This window comes from Drosophila willistoni (assembly GCF_018902025.1).
Source record: "Drosophila willistoni isolate 14030-0811.24 chromosome XL unlocalized genomic scaffold, UCI_dwil_1.1 Seg142, whole genome shotgun sequence".
Taxonomy (NCBI): domain Eukaryota; kingdom Metazoa; phylum Arthropoda; class Insecta; order Diptera; family Drosophilidae; genus Drosophila; species Drosophila willistoni.
The window spans coordinates 1,351,878-1,379,645 of record NW_025814053.1 but is presented as its reverse complement, the minus strand read 5'-3'; the positions used below and the strand labels follow the sequence as shown (position 1 = coordinate 1,379,645).

The following is a 27,768-nucleotide window of genomic DNA, read 5'->3' as shown; positions in this document are numbered from 1 at the left end:
CATCCTTCCCTTCTTCTTCCCTCCTTCCTTCGTCTTCTGTCTTGGATAGTGAAAATGGTCAGGCGGCTGGCCTGACCATTAGGCAGCTTTCCCGCGGGCACACACGCAGATAGACAGACAGACAGACAGATGAAAGAGAATAGGTTAACATCATATACATATGAATTGTCGTACTTGATGTGTTTTGGTTTTGTCACCCATTATTATTATTATTATTATTTGGTTCATGACTCTCCTGCCTACAGGGCTAATGAGCTTCTTCCTTTTATTTCTCTTTTCTTATTGTTTCGTTGTTTCTTTTTTGTCTTGTTTTCGGTTCTAGATCAGTTACGGCCCGAATCCGGTCATGTAATATCATTTTGATTGAAAGTGAAATGGATAGTTGACTTCTGGGTCGGTCCGCTGTTTCGTTATGCTATATCGCATTATAATGAAATCTGAACTTAGGACTAGGTTTAGGTGGCTCAAGCAGTTCCCTAGAAACAGATGATCCAATCAACAACATGAGGTTCGTTTTCTCCTCGCTACCTAGTCCATTCATTTGTTTTTTAACCGCAAAATATGTTTATTAAATACCCTTATGTCTGGAGCCCACATGGTATGTACCTTACACTTGGTCTTGATCGTGGTCGTCTTGGTCTTGGTCTTGGTCGTGGTCTTGGGTAGCTATCAAAGCATAAAAACGCCCATTAAACCCAATGGGCTCGGTGAGAAAAAAACAAAAGCCACTTGGACGAATTCCTTCCTTCCCGTTTGAAGACGTGACCCGCTCCGTTTATGGCTACGCTTCGTTGAGCTTCAAGAGGTGTTTAACACACACACACACACACACACACATACACAAACTTCTGCTGGTTTGTGGTTTCATTTCATTCAAAAATAAATTTTCATAATTATCAAAAATAGCCAGACAAACTCACTGCTTTAACGACTAATATATGTATATAAATTTATTTCCAAAAAAAAAGAATACAAAAAAATGTTGGGGTAAAAAAAAATTGAGTTCTTAAAAATAATGTTCAGTTCTTTTTGCTCTTCTAGCTGAAACTCAAACGGCGCTTGGTAACATCTCTAGCAAACAGGGCTTCCAAGTGGCATGGTGCCTCGAGGTCCTCCAACTCGGAATTGTGACCACTGTCGGGACTGATGTGACGCCGTACATTCTGTTTCTGCATCTCCTTCTGGCTGGAACGAGATGCGGCACTAAGCAACTTTTGGGCAGAGTGTCGAACGCTGGATGAGATTTTGGTGGCTATTTTCCGTTTACGTCGCACCACCCGCTGACGACGCAACAGCAACTGCTGGGAGCGGATCTTCGAGCGGGAGTGGGTGGGTAGGTGGGACGGAGGGCCGATGATTTCACGCTCTTCAAAGTGGGCTGTGGGCCAATTCTCGCACAGATCACTGGCTGGATCAAAGGCAGGACGATAGGTGGACGAGTGAGTGGACGCGTATCTGTGATTCGGTGGTTTTCGAGTGCTCTCCAAAATGGCATCAATCATTCGCTCCAAGGTAACATCACCCATCTGCCTCGAACTCAAGGCGTTTGTGGTGTTGGCCTCTGGCAACAATTGCCCTGGCGGCTCCTGCTCCTGTTCCTTCTGCTGCTGCTGCTGCTCATCCAAATATCTTGGCTTGTCAAAGTAACTGTCGGGTACACATAGTCCTCGTAGAGCCAGCAGGGGACCAGGCACAGTGATGCCACAAGTTGTCCTTGTCGTTCCTGTGCCTGTTCCTGTTCCTGTTGCCGTTGCCTGTGAGGGTGAATATTCCGCCTCAAAAGTGGGCAACGTGGAAGCATAGACACACTTGTTGGACGGACGTAGAGGAGTTGGAGTATTCACTTCCAGTGGTGACATTGAATCCTTTATTAGAGTACGTCGCAACGATGGTGGCAAGGAGGCGGCGGGCAGAGGCGTGGATGTGGTCAACGATTTTCGTTTAAGTTTTCGGCGCAAGGCATGAAATTCCTTATAGTCCATCGAAGTTGTCGTTGTCGTTGTCGTCGCCATCGTCGTCGTGGCAACTTCTTCCTCGTCGACCCCTAGCCTCTCCTCCTCGCCAGATAGATATGAGTGTCTCGGCTGGTTTATGGCCCATTTAAGCATCTTCGATTCGATCTGCGAGGGAGTAGCGAAAACGGAAGAATGAGAAAGAGAAAAGAATTTAGTCTTGGCGTTCTGGTTGGCTTTTTGATTCCTCTCCAAATACATATATGTATGTAGGTGAGGTGGGGGCAAAACTTGCCGGGTGAGTTTTTTGGCGCGAAAAATGTACGAATTTCGTATATGAATTCATTTATATAGATTGATGGTGTTTTTTGGCTTATTTCTTTACAAAATTCACAACACTTTTTCGTGCAATTAACCTCGCCATGGGTGGGCAGAGTCAACCCCTTTTTGACTACTCATTTTTCATATGCTTAATTAAGTTTCACGATTTGGGTAAGTCATGTATTACCTTGGGCAAACACCACAGTAACAAAAATGGCAAAAATCTCGTACAAATATAGGATTATACACGGCTGTATATCCACAAATGCTGCATATATACAACTTTTTCGATATATTGTGTTAATATATTTAAAATTTTATTTTCAACAGGCCAAGAAAGTGAGTTGAGTTCTGTGTGCTCATCGACCGGCTTTCGTTTCGAGACTGACCTCTGGTTCGGAACTGTTCAACCACTTTAAACACGTTGCCTGTTGCCCTGAGAAGACCAAGAACAAAGAGAGAGATTGAGAGAGCAACGAGGGAGAGGACGAGAGCACGGCCAGAGTGGTTGAAATTTCATTCAACCACCCAGTTGAACACCTAAGCTGAAACAATGGAAATCCTTTCAACCTCGTTGCCTCGTTGTGGGATCAGTGGAATTCCTTAACTAAACTGTAAGAATGTCAATTGGCAACTTAGTAGCACATTGTGGAGTATCAACTGCCATACTTGTTGTTGGACTTACTTAGTCATACATTCGATAAATCATTGGTTTAATTGGGCTTAATGATAGACTAGACTATTGCAAGTGAAAGTGGTGCCAACTGTTTCTAAAATAACTCAGAATCTTCCAAATTATTAGGAATCTTTTTCTTATTCTAAATTTATATTTAGACAAAAGGTTTTACTTACTTTGTATTGGTTTTTTTTTAGGTTTAAAGCATCTATAAATTAGCCTCTCCGAATAAATTCTCTAAATGTGATCAAAACGATTTGCTCATAGATTTTTGTAGACTATATGCAAGTATATTTGGCAGATAGATTGGACATCTCTATTATGTAGATCTCGTAGCAACAGACAATTTTCCAATAAACCATAATATTTCTTAATACATAATTTACATTTGTTTATACATATCTCTTTATCTATCAAGATCGAACTACTATATTAAATGGTGTTCAGCGTGATCAAAATAAAAAAATTTTGGTCACTGACACTTTTGATTTGTTCCTAAACTGATCAACAAACTAAACAGATTTAGGGTGTTTAAACTACATACATATATGATTCTATTAAATTTCATAAAAATCACATAACTATATCATATATATGTATACATACTTATATGTAGAAACTATATCATGGCAGAAATTTGTCTGTCTCTTTGGTTTGGTCTTAAGTTTTTTATGGATAAAACGTTTTTTCACCTGGCGTGTCATAGTCGGGGGTGGCTGGTGGTGCTTGTAGAGAGAGCGGGACAGCAAATGCTTGCTGTGCAAAATGTAAAAATAATTTTATACACATACATTCATTTGGTCTTGTAAATTGAAAACAGTTGTTTCACTTCACCGAAATCTGCGAGATCCGGTCCCACTCTTTGAGACTTTTATATGATGGAAAAGCTGAAAGGGAAAACTCAAAATATTTCTTTTATCTCACACATTCGTTTATTGATTTGTGAATTTCCCATCGATTTAAAGACCCAGATGAGTTGGGTGGACGATCCATTCGGGTATTCTTTCTTCATAATGAATTTGTCAGTTGCGAAAATTCGCATTTGAGCAAGTGGTTCCTATGGTGGTGGTCCGGAAATTCTGCTCCAAATTGGTCCACTTCAAGTGAAAAGTGTCAAATAAATTAACTTAAAATCAAGCAAGAAAAGACAGCTGGACAGAGAAAGTGCCAGAGCAACTAACATAAATTTTGTTTCGTAAGAGGGGGGAGAAGGAAAGAAGTAGGAAACTCTTCCCTATATCTTTATATTTCTAAATTTTTCTTTTAACTTCCGCAAAGGAAGTGTCTTGAGTTTGGACCCAACCAATAAATTGCAAAACAATTGCACAATTTTCCACAACATTTTTTTCTTTTTTCTCTTACCCCTCCAGACACAGACACAGACACATAGGTTCATTCCATCGTAGACCATAAACAATAAGCCAAATTGTATAATGGACCTTCCTTTCATTCTTCTAGCCCCTCTCTGTCTATCCTTCTCACTGTCTCTGTCTCTCCCCGTGTTTGTGTCTGTGAGTGTTGTCCTTTTCTTGGCGAAATCCATGGAAACTAAGGAAAGGTGAAAGGAGCCACACGCTGCGAGAAAGGTAATTGAAAATTATGTTTTGTGGCATTAGTGGAGGAAGCAGTTGAAGATGCGGCAAGGCACAACAGCTGGCCTAAGGTTACATAACGGAGACCCAAACTCCGTGTTGCAAGAAAGTAGAAGAAGAAACTCTCCACTCGTTTATGGGTTCAAATGCATGGCAAATCTTATGGATCTCCAGTCCATTTTAGTGCCCAGCTGTTGCGATTTTGATAAGATAAACGTTGTGGGAATGTGAACTAGATTTCGAATAATCCGTCCAGTACAACAACCAGCTTCTATTCTCTACGTTTCGACCAAAAGTACAGAGAACTGAGCCAAAAATAAACTCTGAATATTTTGGAAAATGTAGAGAGTATGAATACCTAATCTAATATGCAGCTTTTACGTTTTAAGAACAATAAGCAAGTTCCAAAAACTTTATATTCCGTATTTCGTATACCAGATAACAGATTGGAGAAAACAAAGCAACTTAAACAAAAAGGGTTAACTTTGGTATTGCCAAACGGTTTTGCGCTTTATTTGGTCGTAATTCTCAACTAGTTTTAGTTTTAAAGAATTCCATGTGGGGATTTCTTTAGCAAAGCCTAATGATGCAAATCTCCTATCTCCTTTTTATAGTGGTTGCTGTTATGGCAGCTGAACGGAACCAGTTAAGCGTTGGATAGCTGCTCACTCTACAGATTGGCGGGCCGCACGTTTTTGTCGCGAGGATAAATACATTGAAATATATATATCAATAAATGGATTAAAATATATTGACTAAAAGTATTTATGAGCTATGTATATAGGAATGGACAGAAGTTTTTAGTACCGGAAGTAAAGACTCTGAGCAAATTACAGGGTGTAGGAGGTTGTAATCAGAGCAGAGGACCCTAAAAGGTTAAGGTATATCTAGAACGTCTACATAGCACCGATAGACTAACCTGAGTCAATAATTTAGGCGCTCCTACTTTGCTATTTAAAAACATTTGCGTAAAAATAGCACTAAAATTATTTCTACGGTTAATTGAGAAAGGAAGGTTAATATAAGAAGTCTATTAGGACACGAAGGCAACTTGACGTTGCAATCACAGCAAAACAGCTTCTAAGGGAAAATTCTTAGGACTGAGGTAAAAGGAACTATGGATCACGGCATTCCTTTGACCATCTTTGAATTAAAACACTCATGGCTTTGATGGTGGAAATGTGTAAGATGAAAGCGAATTTGTGTTCTATAATCATTCATACCATCAAGAAGTTTTATAGGGCTATCGTTAAGAAAAGAAGTGACCAATGAAGGAGAGTTACGAGGAAAAGACATGAGTGAAAGTTTGTTTTCTTGCGAAGTTTGCCCCGTTTTAAGAAGGTCAGAATCTATCGAGCTTTTAAAGTCCGAAATATCAGACGGATTACTTTTTCATTCTGGAAAGAACTTGAAAGTCCTCAGCTATAATTAATGGAAAGGAAAATCTTTTTGAAACATGACAGTACAAATTTGTTCTATTTTCCCTTTTAATGGGAAAATTGTCCTCCAAATTTGCATTTATTTATTGTTGAGTTCTCAAACCTCTCTCCTCTGTGTTCCTCTTCAGCTGTCCTAAAAAAAGGGAAAAACGAAATGACCAAATAGAACACAATAAATCTAAAGGACGAAAAGAATCGGTGAGAATAAATCAATAAGCAGGAGAAGGAGGATCAAGAGAAGATGCAGCTGCCTATAGCTCGAGCTATGCGGCTCCTAGTGAAATCTGAGATAATTTTACGCATTGGTCACTATCAACGCCCCTGCCCATTGGCAGACACTATGTAAGACACTGTGAAACTGAGACGGGGAGACGGGGAAGAGTGACAAAGGAAGATAAATTAGGGCAAACGAAGGGGATTCCTGCGCCTTGGTTGCGTTCGTTCGTTCGTTCGTCTAATAAATTGCCCAACAATTGTGCAATTTTTCATAGATCGAAAATGGGAAGATGGATAAAAATTGGCAGGACATGGATATTTCACGCTTAGATTTGCCACCGTTTTTTTCCTTCTTCTTTTAATTCTTTCTTTTCATTTTGTTTGAAGCGTTTGTTATTTTTTTGCTCTTTACTTCCTCTGGTCTTCACCCTCTTCCCCTCCACAAGGTAAACACACATGTGTGTGTGTGTGTGTGAGTGTGTAGAGAAGGACGTGCATCGGCAAGGACATCAAGATAAAGTGCGCCTTCTGTGTGTGTGTGTGTGTGTGTGTGTGTGAGTGTGTAGAAAGTAGGTATACGGCATTCCGAATAAGAATAAACACTAATCTTAAATCACACGCCGCTTTCTTTCACTGATAGCGCCAGCAAGCGAACCCCACACATCCCATCCCAAGACATCGCACAAGACTCACACTGGACAGCTGTACGGGATTAGTTGTGATTGCCGTGTGCTCCTCTCTCCAGGTACACCATCGGGGCGTGCGTTTTCTAGCGCGCAGAAATTAGTGGCAACAAGGAAACATGGTTCTGAATTATGGGTCATAATTTAGAATTTTTAATATCCCTCTCCTTCTCCTTCGTCGTCGTCTTCGTCCTCGTACTCGACTCGGCTACTCGACTGAAAGTTGGGCCCAAGGCATTACGTTTTTGATTGATTTGGGTTAAGGTAAGACAAGAAATTGGTATCCTGTCAATAAGAGTTATGAAAAGGCTTCAGGGGGGTTTTACTAGATTGGCATGAAGAATAGATAAAACTTTTCAACTGAATCGTTTAAGTATTCAAAATTTATATTCATTGCTCTTCATTGAACTCAAAAGTCGTTCAAGATCTCGATATATAGTTTATCTTATTCCATGCAAACTTCTCAGGTGCATAAATAACATTCGTATCTCCAGTTCTCACTTGAGATCTGTGATATGGGTTTAAGAACCAAACATGAGATTTTTATACTTTCACCCTTATTCAGATTGTTTATGAATCATCTAAATGCAATTTGTAATCTGAATATTTTCAAAAAATTGTCCAAACATTGGGCAATTGCAAGTAATTTGAACCTGACAACACAAGAGTCTAATCTATGTAAAATTAACTTGAGGGGAAAAAAGAAGGAATTTTATGACATTTTCTATGCAAAAGGGTTGCATGCCGCTGGGGCATGGAAATACCTTTGCAGTATCTCTTCTTACTGATTGAAAGACTCGTTCCCAGCAACTCTCAATGTTCAATTCCTCTCATCGATCGAGAGAGAGAGAGAGAGAGAGGAAAAGAGAGAGGGAGGAAGACCCACCCTTGATCCTTTGGCTAGACGAAACCAACAGAGGTGAGCACGCAATGTTGCATGCCACTGGAAAATCAGTCACATTGCGTCTGAGTCCGCGACAGGACGTGCCACATGAGTTACTCCGAGGTCGATCCTATTAACAGATTCGTCTTTGTTTTGTTTATTTTTTTATATGTGAAATTTGTTTAATTTAAAAACCAAAAGCCAACCAAAAGCAAAGGTAAAACCAAGTGAAAATGCTAAAAAGTGAAATATATATATATTTGACACACATCTTGAACTAAACGAAGTTTCTATACCCTACTCCATGGACCTATCTATAAAATAAACTTTTTCAAATCGATCTGAATGTCTTTCAAGACATTAGTTGTTCAAGTGATAAAATTCTGTGAAAAACTTTTGGCGTATTCGAAATAATGCAATTCCCCCGATCTGAAATGAAGGATCGATTTTAAATGAACTAATAAGAGATCGATAAAAATTATTTGTTATCCTCGTAAACTGCGTGGATTGCAGAAAGGGTATAGAAACTTTGGCGATTCAAACGATTTTTTCGGGGCATATTTTGCATTGCTAATTGCTGGCTTAAGAAGCTTTTGCATTAAGTATTTTTTTTTTTTTAAACACCCCATACAAATTTCATAAATTTGTGCTCGTGCCTCCTCTCACTCGTTTATAATTTTTGGTTTTTCTGGTATTCAGTTATCGAGTTCAGTTTTTGAAGAGGCCTCTCATCAGGCTGGCAAAAGGCACTTGAGGGAACCAAATGGCCAGCCAAATGGTAATCGGGAATGGGAATGGGAATGGGAATGGCAATGGCAATGGCAATGAGAGTAGTGGGAAAAAGCGACTATTAAAGTCCCACCATTTCTGTTTGGTTTTTTTAAAAAGAATCGCCCAATATCCATCCACTCATCCATGATTTAGGTAAAGATCGGAGGCAGCTGAGCTTTTGGCGCGTCCTCGACCCGACTCAGCGACACGCTTGTTGTCCTTTGTTCGTTCCTCTTGGCGAATTTCATTCTTGAATCCTTGCAGAAAAACTTGATAAACTTGCTACAAAAAGCTAACTGGCTGGATCTTCCTTCTTTTCTTTTCTTATACTTATCTACCTACTTCTTGCTTGTTGTTTGTTGCAGATGCTCAAGTGGGCCTACCAGCAACCGAGACCCTCGTATCTGGCTGCCGAGGATAATGTAGCAAAAGCTAGCCAGCTAACGGGTTCAGCAACCACCTCATCCGGCGACTACAAAGAATTCCATGCCCTGCGCAAACAACTGAAAATGAAACGAAAATCGTTGGGTAAAGAGAATCAACTGACGACTTCAACACCATTGCCAGCGTTCAAGCAGACAAGGACAACTCCCTTTCGACCATTGAACTGTGTCTATGCCTCCACGTTGCCCACTTTTGAGGCGGAATATTCACCCTCACAGGCAACGGCAACAGGAACAGGAACAGGCACAGGAACGACAAGGACAACTTGTGGCATCACTGTGCCTGGTCCCCTGCTGGCTCTACGAGGACTATGTGTACCCGACAGTTACTTTGACAAGCCAAGATATTTGGATGAGCAGCAGCAGCAGCAGCAGGAACAGGAGCAGGAGCCGCCAGGGCAATTGTTGCCAGAGGCCAACACCACAAACGCCTTGAGTTCGAGGCAGATGGGTGATGTTACCTTGGAGCGAATGATTGATGCCATTTTGGAGAGCACTCGAAAACCACCGAATCACAGATACGCGTCCACTCATTCGTCCACCTATCGTCCTGCCTTTGATCCAGCCAGTGATCTGTGCGAGAATTGGCCCACAGCCCACTTTGAAGAGCGTGAAATCATCGGCTCTCCGTCCCACCTACCCACCCACTCCCGCTCGAAGATCCGCTCCCAGCAGTTGCTGTTGCGTCGTCAGCGGGTGGTGCGACGTAAACGGAAAATAGCCACCAAAATCTCATCCAGCGTTCGACACTCTGCCCAAAAGTTGCTTAGCGCCGCATCTCGTTCCAGCCAGAAGGAGAAGCAGAAACAGAAGCAGAAGCCATTGCGACGTCACATTAGTCCAGACAGTGGTCACAACTCCACCAGTGACTGCGAGTTCGAGATTGATATCCGTCAGTTTAATGTGGCGGATGAATACTTGGAGGAGGAAGAGAAGGACGAGGGGCTGAGGGAAGAGTTGGAGGAAAAGAGTCTGAATACCAAGCGGCGCTTGAATTTCTCCTTCAGCGAGGATCTATTTGTGGACAAGTGATTTCACTGAATCGATTCGGATTTGTTGGCTGTTAAATAGGTTTTCCCTTAAGATACATATTTTTTTTTTTTGCTCTTTTATTTGTTGGCTAAAAGCTCAGGATTTGCCTTGCATACATTATCATTAGATTGTATTTTTTTTTCGCATAGAACATAAACAAAATTTTGTTTCTTTTACGAGTAATAAAGTTGAAAACAAATTTGGTGGAAAAATGTGGAAAATGTGCCGAAAAACTGATGAGAGGGTGTCCCATGATCACATTGAATTTAACTAGAAGGAATGGGGGAATCCTGAGACTAATCCTTACGAACCGCACGCTTGCGTACGATCCTTTCTTTGGTCCTTGCAGCAACGTCCATGGCCTCCGAATCGAGATTTAAACAGGGAATGGAATCGAAGTTCTGTGGGATATTGCTTAGAGATGTTTCAGTTTCCGGTATGGGGGTAGAGGTCTCCTCCTCAAAGGTCGACTGGGTGTTCTCGGTGTGTATTTCCTCTTCATTGTCAGGATGAATTTCGTCATCATTCTTCTTGGCTTGGGCAACAGATGCTGTTGTGGTCTTCTCTATGGGGAGTTTCGTCTTTTTGGCTTTGCCAAATCGAAGGTAGCCCCCGACAGTGATCACGAGGAGTATGGTCAGGGTGACAACGATCCAAACCAGGCGATGGTTCTTGGTGAGCTCCACAATCTGATGGACAAATGACTCCGGATCGGCACTTAAAAAGCGTCGCTTGATGTCAAAAGTCTGGGCAGCAAACTCACGGGCCACCTCGATGTCATCCGTAATGATCAGATTGTCGAAGAGTATATCGGGGGACATGGACCAAAGTTCCAGACCCACAGCGCTAATTGGTGTCATGGTTTGGAACGGCTTTAGATCCTCAAAGAAGTCAGGGTTCGGTATCTTACGAGGTGCCCAAAAGCCCTGAAAATTGGGATTCTCAATCATGGGGGCATGCCATTTGCCCTTGTAAGCGGGATTGGCAATTAAAGGAGCTCTCCATGGTCCACAGCCTGCAACAGTCTCGCACACAGGATTCTCCACTAGCGGTGCCTCCCATTCGCCATCGATTTCGGCATCCCAGTCATCAGGTTTCTTGGCGGTCGGATCCGAGATCAATGTGGGCTCTTCCTGGAGCCAATTGTCGGGCATTTGAGCCGACTCATCGACCAATTCGGCTGGGGCGTCTTCATCCCAATCATCGGGTTTCTGGGCCAAGGGATCTGCGATCTTTTCGCGTTCATCCCAATCGTCGGGCATGCGATCGGTAGGATCATCAATATCCGCTGGAGGATTCACCGGTGGCTGGAAATCCCATAGCAAGGAGCCTTCCTTAATCACATTGTGATCGACGCGCATCTCGAAGTTACTATCAGGATAAACAATCAACTGATACAAATGGGGCAACTTGTCGGTAAACAGCTCATCCACACGCTCCTTTGGTTTCTTGCAATGCTTCTCACTGATGCTGCCATTCAGGGGATTGACGTGGCGAAATATGAAATGGATTTTCTTGTTCCCGCCACACTTGTCCGGTCCAAACATAATCGTGTATGGTGTCTTGTCATTAAACTAACCGAAAAATCAAAGCAAACGCATTATGTGAAGTCAGATACACATCGGTAGCTTACCTTGGTAAGATCGGCCGTGTCCTGGCCGGTGGATAGCAACTTCAGATAGGAGCCACCGCACTCCTGGCCATCCTGCATTGTGACCTCGTACTGGACCACCAGCGGCTTATTTGCCTTGAAATCAAACTCCTTGAACAGTGGAGCTGCAATGGCGGCATGTTTGGCCTTTGACTTGAGCACTAGTCCCTTGTCCTCATCAAAGATGATGTCCGCTGGCGACTCCCAGTTCCAGACGCCATCGTATTTTGCTATTTCCTCATCAAGGTCGTCCTTCTTGGCCTGCGAAAGTATCCAGTTGTTGCGTGACTCTTCAACGCGATCAAAGTGATCCCCGAAATAATAGGATTTGCCATCAATGAGGGGACTCTTGTATGTTAACTTCTTATCGCCACTAGCCACAGTTGGGGACTTCTCAGCGGCCTTAACGGCAGTGGCCATCATCATTATCGTCATCATGGCCCAAAGGATATTCATTTTTACTAATTTTCAATAAAATCTTTGCGCTTTTTTTTTCGTTTTTCGTTTTTTTTTTTCTCTGTTCGTTGTTGTTCGATTGAACGTTTGCTTTACACAACGAAATACGGAATATTGAACAACCGTATTCTGGGGCCAACGACCTTAGATTTGTAGTTGAACTCAAAGCCTACTAGTTCGCTAGGCGGACTCCTAAGGTTCTGTAGGTTCCGTAGGTTCCATGGGGGCTCCCTTCTCCCTTGCCCTTCAATGAGTCAGCACACCAGTTGGTAGCCTAGTAACAATTATATGCCCATCTCGTTGTTGTCTAGTTAATATCCTGCATATCCTTTATAAGGCATTTATCACGCACCTGTGAACTCTTGACCAAATGGCAAACAATTTTCTGTTTCTGTTTCTGTTTTAGTGTTCGTTTTCAGGACAAAACGGACAAAAATTTGCATAAATTTACATGCCACATGAAAAAAGGAAGAAAAAAATATGTTGAATGCGGTTTTGTAACAGATCCTTGTTAGGCCACCTCAATATCAACCTCAACCTGTGTTAATCAACGTTCCATGACTAAATTATGCAAAAGTGTCCACGGAAGGAGGCATATGGAATATGGAAAACTGGCAGCTGGCAGGATCAGTACCAAATGGGCCACTGGGTTTTGCTTGTTGTTTTGTGTTTTTTTTTTTTTTTTTAAATGTCTATTAAATGCCTTTAAGTAAATGCCAAAAGAAAGATCCTTCGACGTCTTTTTGGCATTGTCTCGAGGCACAAAGCATTGTGCTCTCGCTCAATTGAGCTGAAAGCAGCTGCTCGGAATCAGAGCATTGCCTCACACACACACACACACACACGCGCGCGGCAAATGTCACATAAGACTTCCATAAGGACTTCTCTAAGTAGTTGTGATCCTGCGTTGGCGTTGGCGTTGGCGTAGGCGTCGTCGGTAGCCGCCAACACCTTTTCAGGACTTTGCGCCAAAACTGCAAAAAAAAAAAAAACAGAGAGGAGAGAGAAGAGAAAAACAGAAATAAATGGAAAAGGGATCTTTGGGTTTTCGAGAGCAACAGATGTTGCGGCACGTGATACAGAGCAAAAGAAGTTCTCAAGTGGCTTGCAGCACCTCCGCATTTGGATCGTCTGTAAATTGGTTACAAATGGGTTAAGTGCCCAGCCCGGATGTGAATGTGAATGTGAATTTTATGCAACATTTGGCACGAGGGTCCTCGGTGTAGTAAAAGTGCAAATGTAACATTTTAATAATTTCAGATTTCTCATTCCCAGTTTCCAAATGACCGTAATGAAACACATACACATAAGTGCCATATCCCCTAGCAGCTGGAGTCCTGGAAGTGATAAGCAAATCGATAATGATCAAAAGTGCCTCAAGACACAGAGTACAACTCAATCAATGTCGGAATCGGAATCGCAACTGTCAATAAATGGAGCAAAGGTAAGAGAAACAGAGAGAGAGAGAGAGAGATAGAGAGAGAGAGAGGGAGAGGAGACGACTAATGAACTAATCCTATGTGACTTGAGTGACGATGAGTGTAAGGACGAGAGCAGGAGCAAGGAGGACCATTTCCATTTCATAAAAACATATTTGTATTTGTCAAAGGCTCTGATTTCAAGACAGGAGAAAGGCAAGCTCAGCTACCTATAGAGACTTATTCATCTCCCTCTCTCTCTCTCTCTCTCTCATGCGCGTGTGTGTGTGTCTTTGATCCTTGACGACGATTAATCAAAGTGACGTGTGAGCATTCCTTTTTTCCTTTTTTTGGGACACATCTTGCCTTTGCTGGTTTTGCCCGCCAAAATACATTGAAAATATCCTGATTCCAAATTCGGAATTGCTCGATCCCGTTTGGATTTGCTCCACTTTTCGGTTTTGGGCCTCCATTCCCTGCAAAGGGTTTGTCTCTGTGTGTGTGTGTGTCTTCAGAGGTCAGACCGCAGAAAGGGTTGATTTATCTATCAGGATTCTGTATGCAAATGTTGTTTGCTCGAAACAAACTTTTAACTCAAACAATAGCCATGAAAAGGCTCAAAGTCTCAAATGTAGAACTAATAGATACATTTATGGCGATTTGTGGACCAACAAAAGGAAAAAAAGAGGTGAAAGTGATAGTGAAAGTGAAAGGAAAGGTAAGGAGCGGAGGTTGAGGTAATTAAAAACAATTTCTTATCTCTCTCGAGGCGGTCGTCGGGGCAAAGGTTTGGCAGATTGAACATGCAAATTAAGATCAACAGCCTGGACCCGAATTAAAGTACTTAAATCAATTTTATTTCGCTTTCCTTTATTGTGGCTATTTACATTTTGAAATTACTTGAGATTTTCATTACCACAATGCCTCACCCCAAATTTAGCTTAGCCCACAAAATGGATCGTAAAAATTGCAATAGTTTTATGACTTTTTTCAGGGAAACCAAAAAACAAACTTTGCTCTCATTACTTTTTTTCCCATTTTACGAGGCCACAAAAATCCCAACAAATAGTCATTAAAGACGAAAACAGTTTGTCCTTATGTCTGATATCGCGTGCCTGAATATCTGTGTGTGTGTGTGTGTGTGTGTGTGTGAATTGTTTAGTTTATTGACCAAAAGTCATACAAATTTTATAATTTCCAGCTGCCTGGCCTTAGAATAAGCAAATTAAACGTAGGAATCCTTGCAAAACCCGTTTCGTATTGGGGGGAAAAGAACAATTCAACAATAAAAATGTTTGTAATACTAATTTCTAAATGATTCGCGTGGTCCTGATCTTGGCGAATTTGTTTGGTTTTTAGTTGTTTCTTTTCTAAAGTGAGTTCTTATGTCGGTTCTCTTTTTTTCGATCCTGTGGCACCTGTCTTCATTAGGTTTTGAATTCTGCTCTACTCCGGTGCATTCGATAAACAATCAATAGAAGAAGCAAGAGAGAGATGACGACAGAGAGCGGGACAGAGAGGGACAGAGGGTCAGGGTATCTTACAGGTGCAAATGTTTTCTTTTACCTTTCGTATGCCCTGTCATTGCTCCAATTTGTTTGTCAGCTTGTTTATAGGTTCGATCCCTGTTTCTGTTTTTTTCTTGTCCAACATAATCCTGAAAATGCATTTTGCTTAATAATAATCTAGATGAATTTCCAGCTGTTTTTTCACCTTTACTTTGTCTGATGAATGAATTAACATATGCAGAAAGGAAGAGGTAAGACAATATTCTAGAATCATTCTATTGAATGGATTAAGTAATGGTTTGGCAATTTATTGAATGTTGTGAATATTGGCTTCTCTGTTGAGTTGTCGGTTCCTTTTCTCTGCAAATATGTGTTCTCGCGTTGTCGAATTTCAGTTGGCTGCCTCAAGTCCTCGTTGTCCTGTTCCTAACATACCCTAACATCCATCCAATCCACTTTCGCTGCCTTCGCTTCCCTGGCTGGTGTGTCGAATGTGTTAAAGTTTCGAACCAGTTTTCCGCTTCGCTGCAACTGACGCATAAATTGTCTTTGCCTCACCATGTTGCTGCTGCTGCTGCTGCTGTTGCTGCTGCCTGTCCCAAGGATCCCGAATCGCCATATCCCATTCCTATTCCCATTCCTGTTCCTATTCCTGTTCCTTGTTATTGCGTTTGCCTTCTATTTTTCTTACGTCACTTGAAAACGCCGGATCAGAGAGTGCACAGTGGTTCGAGTACTGCAAATGGTTACAAAATCATTGAAATCAAAATGAATTTGAATTCTCGTCATATTTTATATGCACACAAGAGTTCTCAAAACGCATTTCAATTGATTGAAATGACTTTAAAGTTTTGACTTTAGGCTTGCTCTGTTCTGCACCACTGTGCGTGTGTTCCGTTTCAATTGCTCATTGGCCCAACATTTGCCCAAGACCCAGAAGAGGTTTTTCAACTTCATCCGGCAAATGTAAAACTAACGCAATGGAAATGAGAATGGAAAATGTTTGCCCAGGCAATATGACACGGTGATTTTTCATTTTAATTAGCTGGCTAAGGAAGAAGATCGGGAGGGGAGTGCATACAGGCAATATATCAATTCTCCATCCTTTCAGTCTTTGCTTCTCCACTGTTTAGCATCTATCAAACACCTGTTTTTCGTTTTTCGTTGTTCGTTGTTCGGTGTTCGTCATTGATAACCAATTTTTATGGCCAGCCACCTGCAGCTCATGGAGTGGAGTCCATTTCGATTTACATAAATGGCGCGTGGCTGCCACTTAGCCCCAAAGGTAGCAACCTGCTGGTCCGAATGATGCAGCAGCAGGAGCAGGAGCAGGAGTAGTCGGAAATGCAGTTGCCGACAACTCCTATTGACCCTCATCAAACGACAATCGCCCGACTTGAAATGAGGGGGCAGCCTTGGTGATACCCTGGACTCAAGACTAAGAAGGGACCACACTCTAGTCAAGTCTATGAAACCAAGAAGCTAGCTTCAAGGACGAAGGATCTAACGATACACTCCACACTCATTTTACAGGGTGAACGGGTAAGCAAATGCCAAGAAAATGAATCGATTTTAAGGGAAATCTATTTTACAGCATTTTCCTTCGCTGACGTTGGTCAGCAGGCAGAACAACAACAGGAAAAGGAGAGGCGGGTCCGTCCGGCGGCACGCGCGTTTTTCCAACCCTTTTATATTGTTGCCTTGATGTTTGTTTTTGTTTTTCCGGCCCATAAATCATACGCCAGGAAAAACCGCTGGACACTAAATGGACATCACTTGCCTGCGATTGAAGGCGTTCAACGTTCAACTCGAAAATGTTTTCAATCTTGCTCCTTCTGTTCCTTCAATTTCAATTTCCAAAAAACATCAACAAAAATTAAAAAAAGGAGGAAGGAATGAACGAGGAAATTAATTTGTTTTGCATACCAGTTTCTCGCAAGACTCTCAAAATCCCGAATCCTCAAGGGGTTGGACATGTCCTGTTTCTGAATTGCAATGATTTCGCCTTCGTCAGCTTCTCCCTTTGTGACGACTCGGTCCGACTCGGTTTCCCTTTCATTTGCATTTTAACCCTTTTTCTTTTCGGTGCCCTGACCGCCCGCGGGGTTCCAGAAATCGTTTGGTTCCGTCAACTTTTTCAATATCTACGTCTTTCACTTAAATAAATTCGTTGACATTTTTTGGTAAAATTTGATTTTTTTCGCCTTCGTTTCTTATTTTTATTCATTTTCAATTAAAAATGCAAATTTAGTGTACATGATGCTGCAGAAAAACTCGACGATCGTGTGATATATTTTGTATATATGTGTACCCAAGTGGGACACTTGAATTTCGTCTTGATTAAACTAATTGACTTGGCATAGTGAGAAACCTAACAGCTGCCCCTTTGCAGGACACTTTCAGTGGAAACTTGGTGTCGTCTTTTCTCGCACATCGACGAGGGACAAACTTTATATCCTATGTTCGTCTCTTGGAGCTTGTGTTATCCGTGTAAACGTATTTTACTCGGCGGTTCTTATAGGCCGTAGACTGGTGGCGGCTAGAGAGCTCGTGTGTAAGAGTGAGCAAGATAGCATATGTTGCTGTGAAGAATGTAAAAAAGAATTTAATAAACATTTGTACATTTGGTCTTTGCAATTAAAAACAATTGTTCCTCTTGGTGCATGGTATACCGAAGTCGGCGAGACCACTTACTTAGTAAGTATAGGCGACTTGCTAACTTCATATTTTTGTACAGTTCACATATAATATATGTTTTATTTTGGTTTCATTTTTTAAGCTCTTCTTCGAGATAATTTTTTTACTTTGACTCCTTTGTAATTTTGGAACCTATTTTGTATGAAACCCACTCTACTGGCTTAACACGATGTTTCCTGCGAACTTAAGCCTTGTGTTAAGCGAGGACCAAGTGATTTCAATCGTGTGAGATGGGAGTTTAGGGCAAATCAAAAAGAAGATAGTTAATTCAGAATTGTCTAAGACCGATTTAGTGTTAAAGGAGGTCCTTTGAAGAGGGATTTTGACGGTTTGTTATAGACTTCTTATATATGTATATTTAATCGTAAGTAGTTGAAAAAAGAAAATTTTATAATAATTTAGCTACATAAATTCAATCAATTATCCATTTCTACCTATTCTCTACTTGGCATTTACTCGTTCGTTTTATATTACTACACGGTAAAGTCCAAATATTCTTATATATGTATCTCGTGAATATCATTTAAAATGTGTGTTAAGTATTAAGGTGAAGGATATTATGTTGATGAGTAATTGGAGCATAGATAAAAAAATAGAAAATGAATCAGAAATGAATAATGCACTGGCGCTTAAACTGTTGGACAACAGAATGCAGTCTGAAAAGAAATCACCCACTTGACCTGCCACTTAGACCATAGACGGACTGGGGGTTCCACCACCATTTCATGATTGCCTCTGACACTATTTGCCTATTATACATTTAGGATAGATCGCAAATTGGTCTAAAAAACAAATGTTAACTCCTTATTGTAAAGGCCAATTCAATACCATTTGATCAATGGTTCAAGAGATTCATGGGAATATTTGAATCATGTGCCCAAAAACTAGTTTTCCGCGAATATCTAGAGATTGGCGCCTAAGAAAACTAAACGGATTTCACCTTCGATTTCCTCGACTTTAGGTTTTTGTAGACACGTATTCAATTCGGAAGTTCACTTTTGGTGTAAACTAGTGTAACTCATGCGTTTGGAGATCGTGGATATTTGTTTCAGTTAGTCTCTTTAGTTGGTTCGATTTTCCCGCGTAAATTCTGCAAGGATATTGGCCTGATTCGGCCTCTGTAGATTGCCTTAGTTGTTGCCTTGCAGAGATTAGAAGCTGATCAAATCGGCAATCTCGACAGAAAAAGGATCTGTTCTTCAATTATTTTTCTTTAATTTGCCAAACGAAAAAGGAAACCATGAAAATCGAAAGTTTCCAATCCACTGAAGCAGCGAGCGAGAGAGAGAGCGAGGGAGAAAGGCAGGATGAGAGTGAGTGAGTGAAAGCCTAAACTAAATAATTACAAGGCTCTTCGACACACCGACAGAACAACGACAACAAGACTAACAATGGACAGATCCTTGACACCCAGAGCAGCCAGAGCCAAAGGACACCCCAAAAACACGTCCGATGGCGTGAGCAAAAGGGTCCACAACAGAAATGAAAATGAAATACGTAAAAAATGGAAAAAGAAAAAAATTAAATGTAATTGCAGTTTGCAACAACAACAACAAGGAACAAAAAAAACTAGACCAGGACCTTGGTTTTTTTCAGTTTTGTGTCGAGGGGTGAACTCTCGCCGCCAAGGGGTTGTCTTGGGAAAGTCCTTTGCTAGTCTGCCTCACTTTCTTTCACCGCTTTCTCTCTGCCGGCGTCTTTCTTTTGCTTGATTAGATTTGATTTGTGTTTTTCTTCTTGTGGCATTTCCCTGTGAGCTACATTTAATTTCTAAATTATCGACTCTGACGTGTCCGGATGGGCGTAACATCGACGACGACGGCAACGGAGGACGTCTGGGGGATCAGTTGCTTGCTTCATATGAAGGTACACTGCTCATAATGTGTTGCTGTTTTTGTTTTGATTAACAAAATTATAGACTGACTGAGAATGGAATCTTCCAACCGTCAAAAAACGGAAAATCCATGGCTCTGCTCTTTCAGTCTCTCTCTCTCTCTCTCTTTCTCTTTCTCTCTCTCGCTCTCTGTACATAGCTAATGAGGCAATTTAAATGCTAATACTTTCCTCTACAAAATATCAAATTATAATCCAACTCTCTTCTAGGCTCTAGGCTCAAGGGGTGTGGGGGGTGGAGGTTGGTCGTCGGTTGTGCCCAAAGGTTAAGGGTTCAGCTTAGTGAAATTATTAATATGATTATGAATATGAATAAGTCCTTGGTCCTTTTCATATTTAAATCAAATTTCGATATAAAGTTAACTACTTTAAATACGATTTAGACAAAATGGCAATTGTATATCATATTTTGTTCACTTCCTTTTTCTCCTTGTTGCAATTAGCCCTAGATCTTTGAATATTAACGAAATCTTATATCTGATCTGAAGTAGGAAAAAAGTGTACTAAAAATCATTATGTAAATGTTCATACATATATGTACATACATATATATGCTAGCTCACCATATACATCCGATCTAACTCTAAACAAGAAGGGTTTCTGCGGATCAGATTGCACCTGATAGCCATGTCCGTGTGTCTGTCCGTATGAACACGTAGATCTCGAATCCTATAAGAGCTAGAGCCACCAAATTTGGTATGTAGTCTCGTGTAGTATGTACAGTTATCGAGTTTGTTTCAATTTTTTGCCACGTCCCCTACCGCCCCCGCAAACTAAATAAAGCCGATTTTCTCAAACACTATACTAACTAGAGACACCAAATTTGGTATGTATATTTGCTTAGTAAATGCGCACATATTGTATGTGTACAATTTTTGCCACGCCCCTTTTCACCCCCGTAATTTGAAAAAACTCGATTATCTCCGTAGTTTTCTGCCTCGTTTTCAAATTTGGCACATTTAAATTTGCTACTAATATCCACCAAAATACCAAATTTGATCAAAATCAGATTAAAAATAGCCAAGTTATGCATATAAACGTTTTTCCATAAGGCCGGAGTTGGCCGTCGGCTGGTGGCGGCGCTAGTGTGCTCATATGCTTTGGTCAGCGAGATACTAAGGATTATAAATTTGAAATATTTGTTTTACCGGTGTATGGTATACCTAAGTCGGCGAGACGACTTACTTACTTCATTTAAATACAATTTACACAAAATGGCAAACCTATGAATCTGTTTTACTCATATATACATATATTTGTTTGTGTTTGTATTTCTCGGAAATCTTTAGTATCCATAATTTGAGACTTTCTCGCCGAAAATGTTCCCACACGGTGTGATCGACTGAATGTTACACAAAAGAGTTTGAATTTGTATTCAATACATTTGAATCGGGATACACGATGCTTAATATTTAGTTTTACTTTTTTTTGTACTATCGGCTCAGGTAATGTGCACTTGTTTTTCCGTTCCTCAAAATATTATATATTTATTATATATAAACATGATCTGTCTCAGGCTTAATGTTATTTCTTACAAAGTGTATAAAAAATCGCTCTGAAATTACCTGGAACATTTTAATTTCTAATTAGTCCAATGTAAAATTTAATGCAATAACGAAACTTCTGTTTTTGAATATTAATTCACACTGGATATACCAGAACCTGAGTCGATCTAGCCATGTCCGTCCGTATGAACACATAGATCTGGAAAACTATAAGAGCTGGAGCCACCAAAAATGGTATGAATGTTCGTAAAACGTGCACGCAAATCAAGTTTATGTCAAGTTATTGACACGCCCCCTTCCGCCCTCGCAGTCCGTGCGAAGTAGATTTTGTCAAAAACTACAATAGAATATATATAATTTACGTGGAGATGTTTCCATTTTTCACTTTTTGCAAGGGTATAAAAATCGATAAAAAAAAACAAACTGTTCAATTGAAAATCAAAGTAGGACTTGTGCTTCTTCTGTCATTTTCATTTTTAATACCCCAGATCCGATTCGAATTCATTTTAGTAGCAAAGCTAAAAATGAAGTAAATAAAATGACAACATTAACAGTAAAAAAAAACAAGAAACAAAAACAAAATTATTATTTCGAAATATAAAATCCATAAAACAAAACTATATAAGCGTGTCTCATCTAATTGCGAAATTCGAATTCGATCATCCAAAAACTTAGTTTGAGGTGGTTGCATCTCTTTTTGATGACTTTGGCACTCTCGGCATCCATCCAGATCTCAACCTGTTCATTGAGGCAAATTTCCGTGACGTTCTCATCGGCCTTAGATGGTAAATTATTTCGGTTCACCGCTGCCCGTTTCTCCATCTCAATATCAGAATTCTGGCGCTCCAGCAGCGTGAAAATGCGCTGCAAACTAAACTTGATCTTTGGCCACGCAACTCTGGCCGCGGTTAGGTGGAGGAAGTTTGTTGGACCGATGGCCTCATATGGCCCCTTAGAACAAATGTGTCTTCCCACCCAATCCATGGTGTCTTCATTGGCTGCTGCGACAAAGAGTCGTCCATTGTAGTGCGCCACCAGAGTGACTTCATTAGATTCTAGACAGCCAACGTTCCTGTAATCCTGAAAAGTGTCAAAGAAATCTTCCAGCAGATTGCAAAAGTCCTTGGCACATTCCAAGGACGAAACGACCAAAACAAAGGGACTGTTCTCTGGGAGTATGGGAGCCGCTGTCCATTTACATCAATCGGTTCTATTTCAATTTAGTAGTCCGATTTCACGGGGCGTGGTCTGGACCTAATGTCGCAGTCTCTCATACCACATACTTCCACCATACTTCCTTCAGACGAGGTGCTTTGCAAACTCTCCTCAGTGGATTCGAGAACAGTTTTGAACCTATTATCAAAAGACGGAATATTCAGTCACTTACCGTTTAATATCCATGGGTTTTTCGTGCCCTTAGCCGTTTCATTTAATATCGCGTTTGCAATGTAATGTTGATGGCTGTGAGCATTCGCTACTAGATCCGGAGGATAGCTCAATGACGTACTTCCTTCGAGCGACACAACTGCAATACTTGAATCTGACACCTGGTTATCGACTAATGGAATCACACACAAAATTGTTGCCATAGCAAGACACAATCTGCTTTATTTGTTTATTGTTGCCTAGACCAGCAACTTCTGTGTTGAGATTTGACTCGCCCAACGTTACATCTGAAGCAGAAATCTCCAATGTTCCCGGATGAATTTTGAGCAGTCTTTTAAGCTCTATATTAAGTTTGTATATGGTAGCTGAGGTCGGCAGCTTCATAACCATAAAACATCGCCAAGTTACAAGACTCCGACGAGGTGCGAGAAGCAGAGTTGCACCTTCAAAACCAACTGAGAAAGGACATTTGGCCCCCCAAATTGTTATGGAACGAAAGTTACTGTAATTCTTCTTGGAACTATCTGGTCCGACACGATGCCGCAACCCGAAGAGATCCTGTTTGAATCTTAATTATACTAGTTAGTTAGCAAGGTATAAGAAAGGTTCCCTTTCCTCTTCCTCCTGTATCTACCTTAGTCAAAGGATATTTAGCATGGCAAGAGAAGGAAATCAGAACTATGCTGTGCCGAGCAGGATTGTCCGCACGATTTCCTTCCGCTTCCCTTTATATTGGATAAATGCAGCTCCATTAAACTGAACAATATTAAATTTTAAATTTAAATATGATACAGTGGTTCGATCCGATTGAATTCGAGATACAAGTATACACAAGCTCACATGCAAAGAGCTCTATAGCTCTTACGGTCTAGGAAAAGTTTGTGCAATACAAACGGACGGACAAACTCGTCTCGTCGTGCTGATCAAGAATATATATACATACATTATGTGGAGATTAATATATACTTTTTGCAAGGGTCTAGAAATCGATAAGAAAAATTAACTGATCAATTGAAAATAAAAGTATGCCTTGTGTTGCTTTTGTCATTCTCATTTTCAATACCAGATCCAGATCCGATTCGGATTCATTTCAGTAGCATGCTCCGTCGCACAGTGGACGGTTTTGCTAAGTTATTGGCAAAAATATGTAAAATTTACATTCACCCAGATGTCGGCTTGAAACTAAAATGCAAAAATATTTTGAAAATATTTAGGACAGAAGCCGTTTTTTTTTCAAAGTATTTTGAGCGAAAAAAAATAAAAATTTTTAATCATTATTTTTGATTTATATTTTTTTTTATCAAAAACGATTTTTATGGATAATTTTTATTAAATTACATTATTATTACTCAATAATAATGATCTTCAAAAAATTAAAAACAATCAATTTCTAAAAATCTTTTCAAAAGTGCATATTTATATTGGTGTAATCCAATCTAAATCTCTATGGAAAAAAATCATTGTTTACGGTCCCTGATAAAAACGAGCTGGCTTCAAGAAACCCAAATATTGTTTTGCTATTCAATAGGTGTACTTTCTGGAAAAAGTGGTCCGGTGCGGTTTGATTCGACGACCTACAATTTGTCGCACAGTGTAATTCTTAGCAATTGTTGACTTACTTTCTTAAATGTAGATTTATTTCATAGAATAAATACTTTAAAAAGGAATAAATTTGATTAACAAGCAGGAGGAACTGAACAAAGGTAAATATGGTAAAGCTCATCACATGATAAACGGATTCTTTTAAGTCTTTCATGATTTTTTTTTTGTAAAATAGAGTAAATTTTCTTTCGCTTAGTTTAAATTTGTGTCAAATTAATGGAGGTGTCGCATGCTTCATTTCCAAATGCATCGTCCACCCATTACGATGGACACGTGCCTCACCCTCTGTAAAGTTAGCTCGCTGCGACACTTTGGTGCAAATTTTTTCCATTTTATTGTTTATTTAAAGAGTATAAAAAGCGAGGTCGGCTACTCGCCATGTAACCTAAACAAATAAAAGAAGGACCACGACCACGACAACGACCAAAAGCTGCTGTCAACAACCACCACAAAGCATCGAAACCGCCAACCGCCAAATCGCTTAGCTGCTGGACCTCCGTTTAGCCTAAGCTGCTGACCGCAAAGGCGCGAGGTCAAAGGTCATCTTTGCCACCACAAAGCAAGCAGCTGACTCTTTTCCTCTGTATTTCATTTTTATTTTTGGGAAAGCAAACAAAAGCCTTAATAAATTAAACAAATAGAGCGCACAAAAAACGTAAAATTCATATTTTGTGTTTACTTTTCGATAATTTCTTTTTGTTGTTTTCAATGCTCGCACGCTTCGAACGTGGAAAGTGAAAAGCGACAGAGGAAAATGACAAACGATGCTGCTAAGCCGCGACAATATGAGGCTATTAGGGTAATAATTTGTGGGATTAAGCGACTCGCCGCCACCACGATCGAAAGGGGCTGGGAAGGAGAGAGAAAGAAAGCGAACCCCCTTCCCCACTCCCCCTTTTGGATGCAATTTGAAAGCTGCAGTCAAATAAAGTCTCTTACAGTACAGGATATAATATCCTTGTGTTCAGTCATGCTCAGACCACAGGTGACACACAGGGTATACCCAAGTCGTTGCATTTCTAGACTAACACTATATTTTTTTCCTTCACCTCTCTGCATTTCCGCTGATCTCAGCGGGTTCTCTTGCAAGACTCCTGGCGCGAACTACTTGTGGTTTTTTTTTTTTTTTGGGAAATTATAACGAATTATGACGTATTAAGATTTATAGTCAAGAAGGGGAGAGAGGGAGAGGGAGAGAACGGGAAGAGAGGGAGGGAGCGAGGTAGGATCCGGAGATAGAGAGTAAGGAAAACCGTTTGCCAAAATGTGAGACCGCAAGATGCTGCCGTTTCTGCCGTTGCTGCTGCCTCTCGAATTTCATTCGCCGCCTCTTCTTGACTTACAGCTGTTCCAAAGGATCTGTTCCAAGTTCCTTGGGCCACTATTATTATTTCATATTTTGATTTATTGTTTTGCTTATTGTTTTTTTTTGTTCTCCTCATTCGCAATTCACATTCCTCGATTTTTGTGCGCAGAGCAGGCGACGCACAGCGGTTTTTGGCGAATGTCCTTCTCGGCGTATCCTTTTGTTTGCCTTGAACGAATCGTGTTTTTGCCTCAATGAACAACTGTCTGTGGTTTTGCTTCCATTCTATGCAAATAACAACTTTTCTCGTTCCAATTCAAATGCCAAAAACAAAAAGAAATCTGTTTACTTATTCACAAAATTCGGTTTCAAGTTGTCGGATTAAAGAAAAAAATACAAACAAAATTAAAGATCAAAAGGAGACTTTGCCACCAAAGGAAAATCCGAAATCTTGCTGGGCTTTCATTATAATTAACTAAAAGTGTAAAAATTCAATCTATCTAAGCATAGTCGATTGTTATCAGAATGAATTTGTATATTTTCCTATATTGCGGATTGTCTTTAGTTTTATTGAAGTGCCTCACGAGGATTGACCCAGCTGAATTTTGGTAAACTTCAAGACTGATTTCCACCATATAAAAACATTTTCCTTGTGGAAGAAAACTTTTTTCTAAACTGATTGAAACTGACTGCACATTTGATTTTTGCCTATCACATGCAGATTTGGTGAAATCAGGAGATGTGGGGTTGGAAAATAGGCACCCGAAAGTATACTATAGAAAGTTAAAAATAGTTTTTATGCATTTTTTAACAGATTTTAGGTTTTCTGGTTCAAGAAAAATAGCTCTTGTTTGCAAACATTACCAATAAACACTTTGTTAGATGCATAAGATTCCAATAATTCTTTAAAATTAAAAAGATGCAAATTCTTCGAATCCCTATAGCATACTTTTTGGTTCTAATTTTATTCATTTTGGAACCACCTTTTTTGTAAATTGCTTTTAATCATACCTGATATATTAATAGGTTAAAATAATAATGTTTTCAGTATAATAATTGGTTTATATTTTACAATAAAATATTGCAAATGATGTCATTTTGAATAATTCCAACGCTTTTTTTCGAAATCCTGATGTGATGGCCAAAAACTAAGTACATGGTCGTGATCATTTCTCCAATTACTATAGGACACCTATTGAACTTACAACACTTTTTCAAAACCTCAAAAATGTCGGTCTATGTACCGACGCCACAATTGCTCTTAATGCATTTATACTATAAAGTATGCAAAATACGCCGTTTACGAAGTAAAATGGTTAGAGCTGATCACATAAAGTCAAAACAACATTGTCAAAAAGATTGTTTATTCTGTTTTTATAAATTTGAGTGTAAAATGCTAAATCACAAGCATTCAGCGATGGCTGGAGCGAAATGTAGCAAGTTTTTACTGCATAAATGGCTAAACAATTTTTATAAACTGAAACAAAATTATTGATCAAATATATGAAATAGAAGCCCCAATAAAGTAATGTTTCTCTTTTCCTCACTTGCAAAAGATAATCATGCAGTAAAGGGTTAAGAAAGAACAAGGCCAATATGGAAAAATCGTAAGTCTATAAATGAAGCTTGACAATTCTCGACTTTGTTGAAAAATTAAATACCTTGAAATTATTTGAAATCATCAAACACAAAATAAATTAAATGTACGATGTATATTTTTTTTTATACCCATTAAAAAAAGGGTATGCAACTTTGGTCAAAACAGTGCAACGCATAAAAGAAAGGATCTCCGACCATATAAAGTATATATATGTCCGTCCGTCTGTGTCGACGCAAACTCCTCCTAGACCGTAAGAGCTACAGAGCTCTTCGCACGGCTTGTATATCTCGGATTCAAGCGAATCGGACCACGATATCATATCTTAATTTCATATTTATATATTTCATTTTTATATTAAGATTCAAACAGGATCTCTTCGGGTTGCGGCATCGTGTCGGACCAGATAGTTCCAAGAAGAATTACCGTAACTTCCGTTCCATATCAAGTTGGGGGGCCAAATGTCCTTTCTCAGTTGGTTTTGAAGGTGCAACTCTGCTTCTCGCACCTCGTCGGAGTCTTGTAACTTGGCGATATTTTATGGTTATGAAACTGCCGATCTCAGCTACCATATTAAGATAAAGCTTAAAAGTCTGCTCAAAATTCATCCGGGAACATTGGAGATTTCTGCTTCAGATGTAACGTTGGGAGAGTCAAATCTCAACACAGAATGTGCTGGTCTAGGCAACAACAAACAAATTAAGCCAATTGTGTCTTGCTATGATGGCAACAATTTTGTGT

General features: G+C 40.1%; 4 protein-coding genes across 4 annotated transcripts; 1 reads left to right on the top strand and 3 right to left on the bottom strand.

Annotated features, from left to right (window-relative positions):
- Positions 1-1,037: 1,037 nt before the first annotated feature.
- On the bottom strand, positions 1,038-2,108 carry LOC6652964. Its single transcript, XM_002075241.3, has one exon. It carries the CDS (start codon positions 2,106-2,108, stop codon positions 1,038-1,040), a length of 1,071 nt encoding a protein of 356 aa, XP_002075277.1.
- Positions 2,109-2,113: 5 nt separating this feature from the next.
- On the top strand, positions 2,114-10,105 carry LOC6652963. The gene is made up of 4 exons (XM_047011560.1): positions 2,114-2,250; positions 2,307-2,444; positions 2,604-2,887; positions 8,899-10,105. Exon 4 carries the CDS (start codon positions 8,899-8,901, stop codon positions 10,006-10,008), a length of 1,110 nt encoding a protein of 369 aa, XP_046867516.1. The 5' UTR covers positions 2,114-2,250; positions 2,307-2,444; positions 2,604-2,887; the 3' UTR covers positions 10,009-10,105.
- Positions 10,106-10,110: 5 nt separating this feature from the next.
- On the bottom strand, positions 10,111-12,135 carry LOC6652962 (calnexin-like). Its single transcript, XM_023181380.2, has 2 exons — positions 11,642-12,135; positions 10,111-11,582 (listed from the first exon to the last, which is right to left on the bottom strand). The coding sequence occupies exons 1-2, from the start codon at positions 12,113-12,115 to the stop codon at positions 10,305-10,307; spliced, it is 1,752 nt and encodes a 583-aa protein (XP_023037148.1). The 5' UTR covers positions 12,116-12,135; the 3' UTR covers positions 10,111-10,304.
- A 9,637-nt stretch (positions 12,136-21,772) lies between these two features.
- On the bottom strand, positions 21,773-22,428 carry LOC26528777. The gene is made up of 2 exons (XM_015176449.1): positions 22,413-22,428; positions 21,773-22,323 (listed from the first exon to the last, which is right to left on the bottom strand). The coding sequence occupies exons 1-2, from the start codon at positions 22,426-22,428 to the stop codon at positions 21,773-21,775; spliced, it is 567 nt and encodes a 188-aa protein (XP_015031935.1).
- Positions 22,429-27,768: the final 5,340 nt, after the last annotated feature.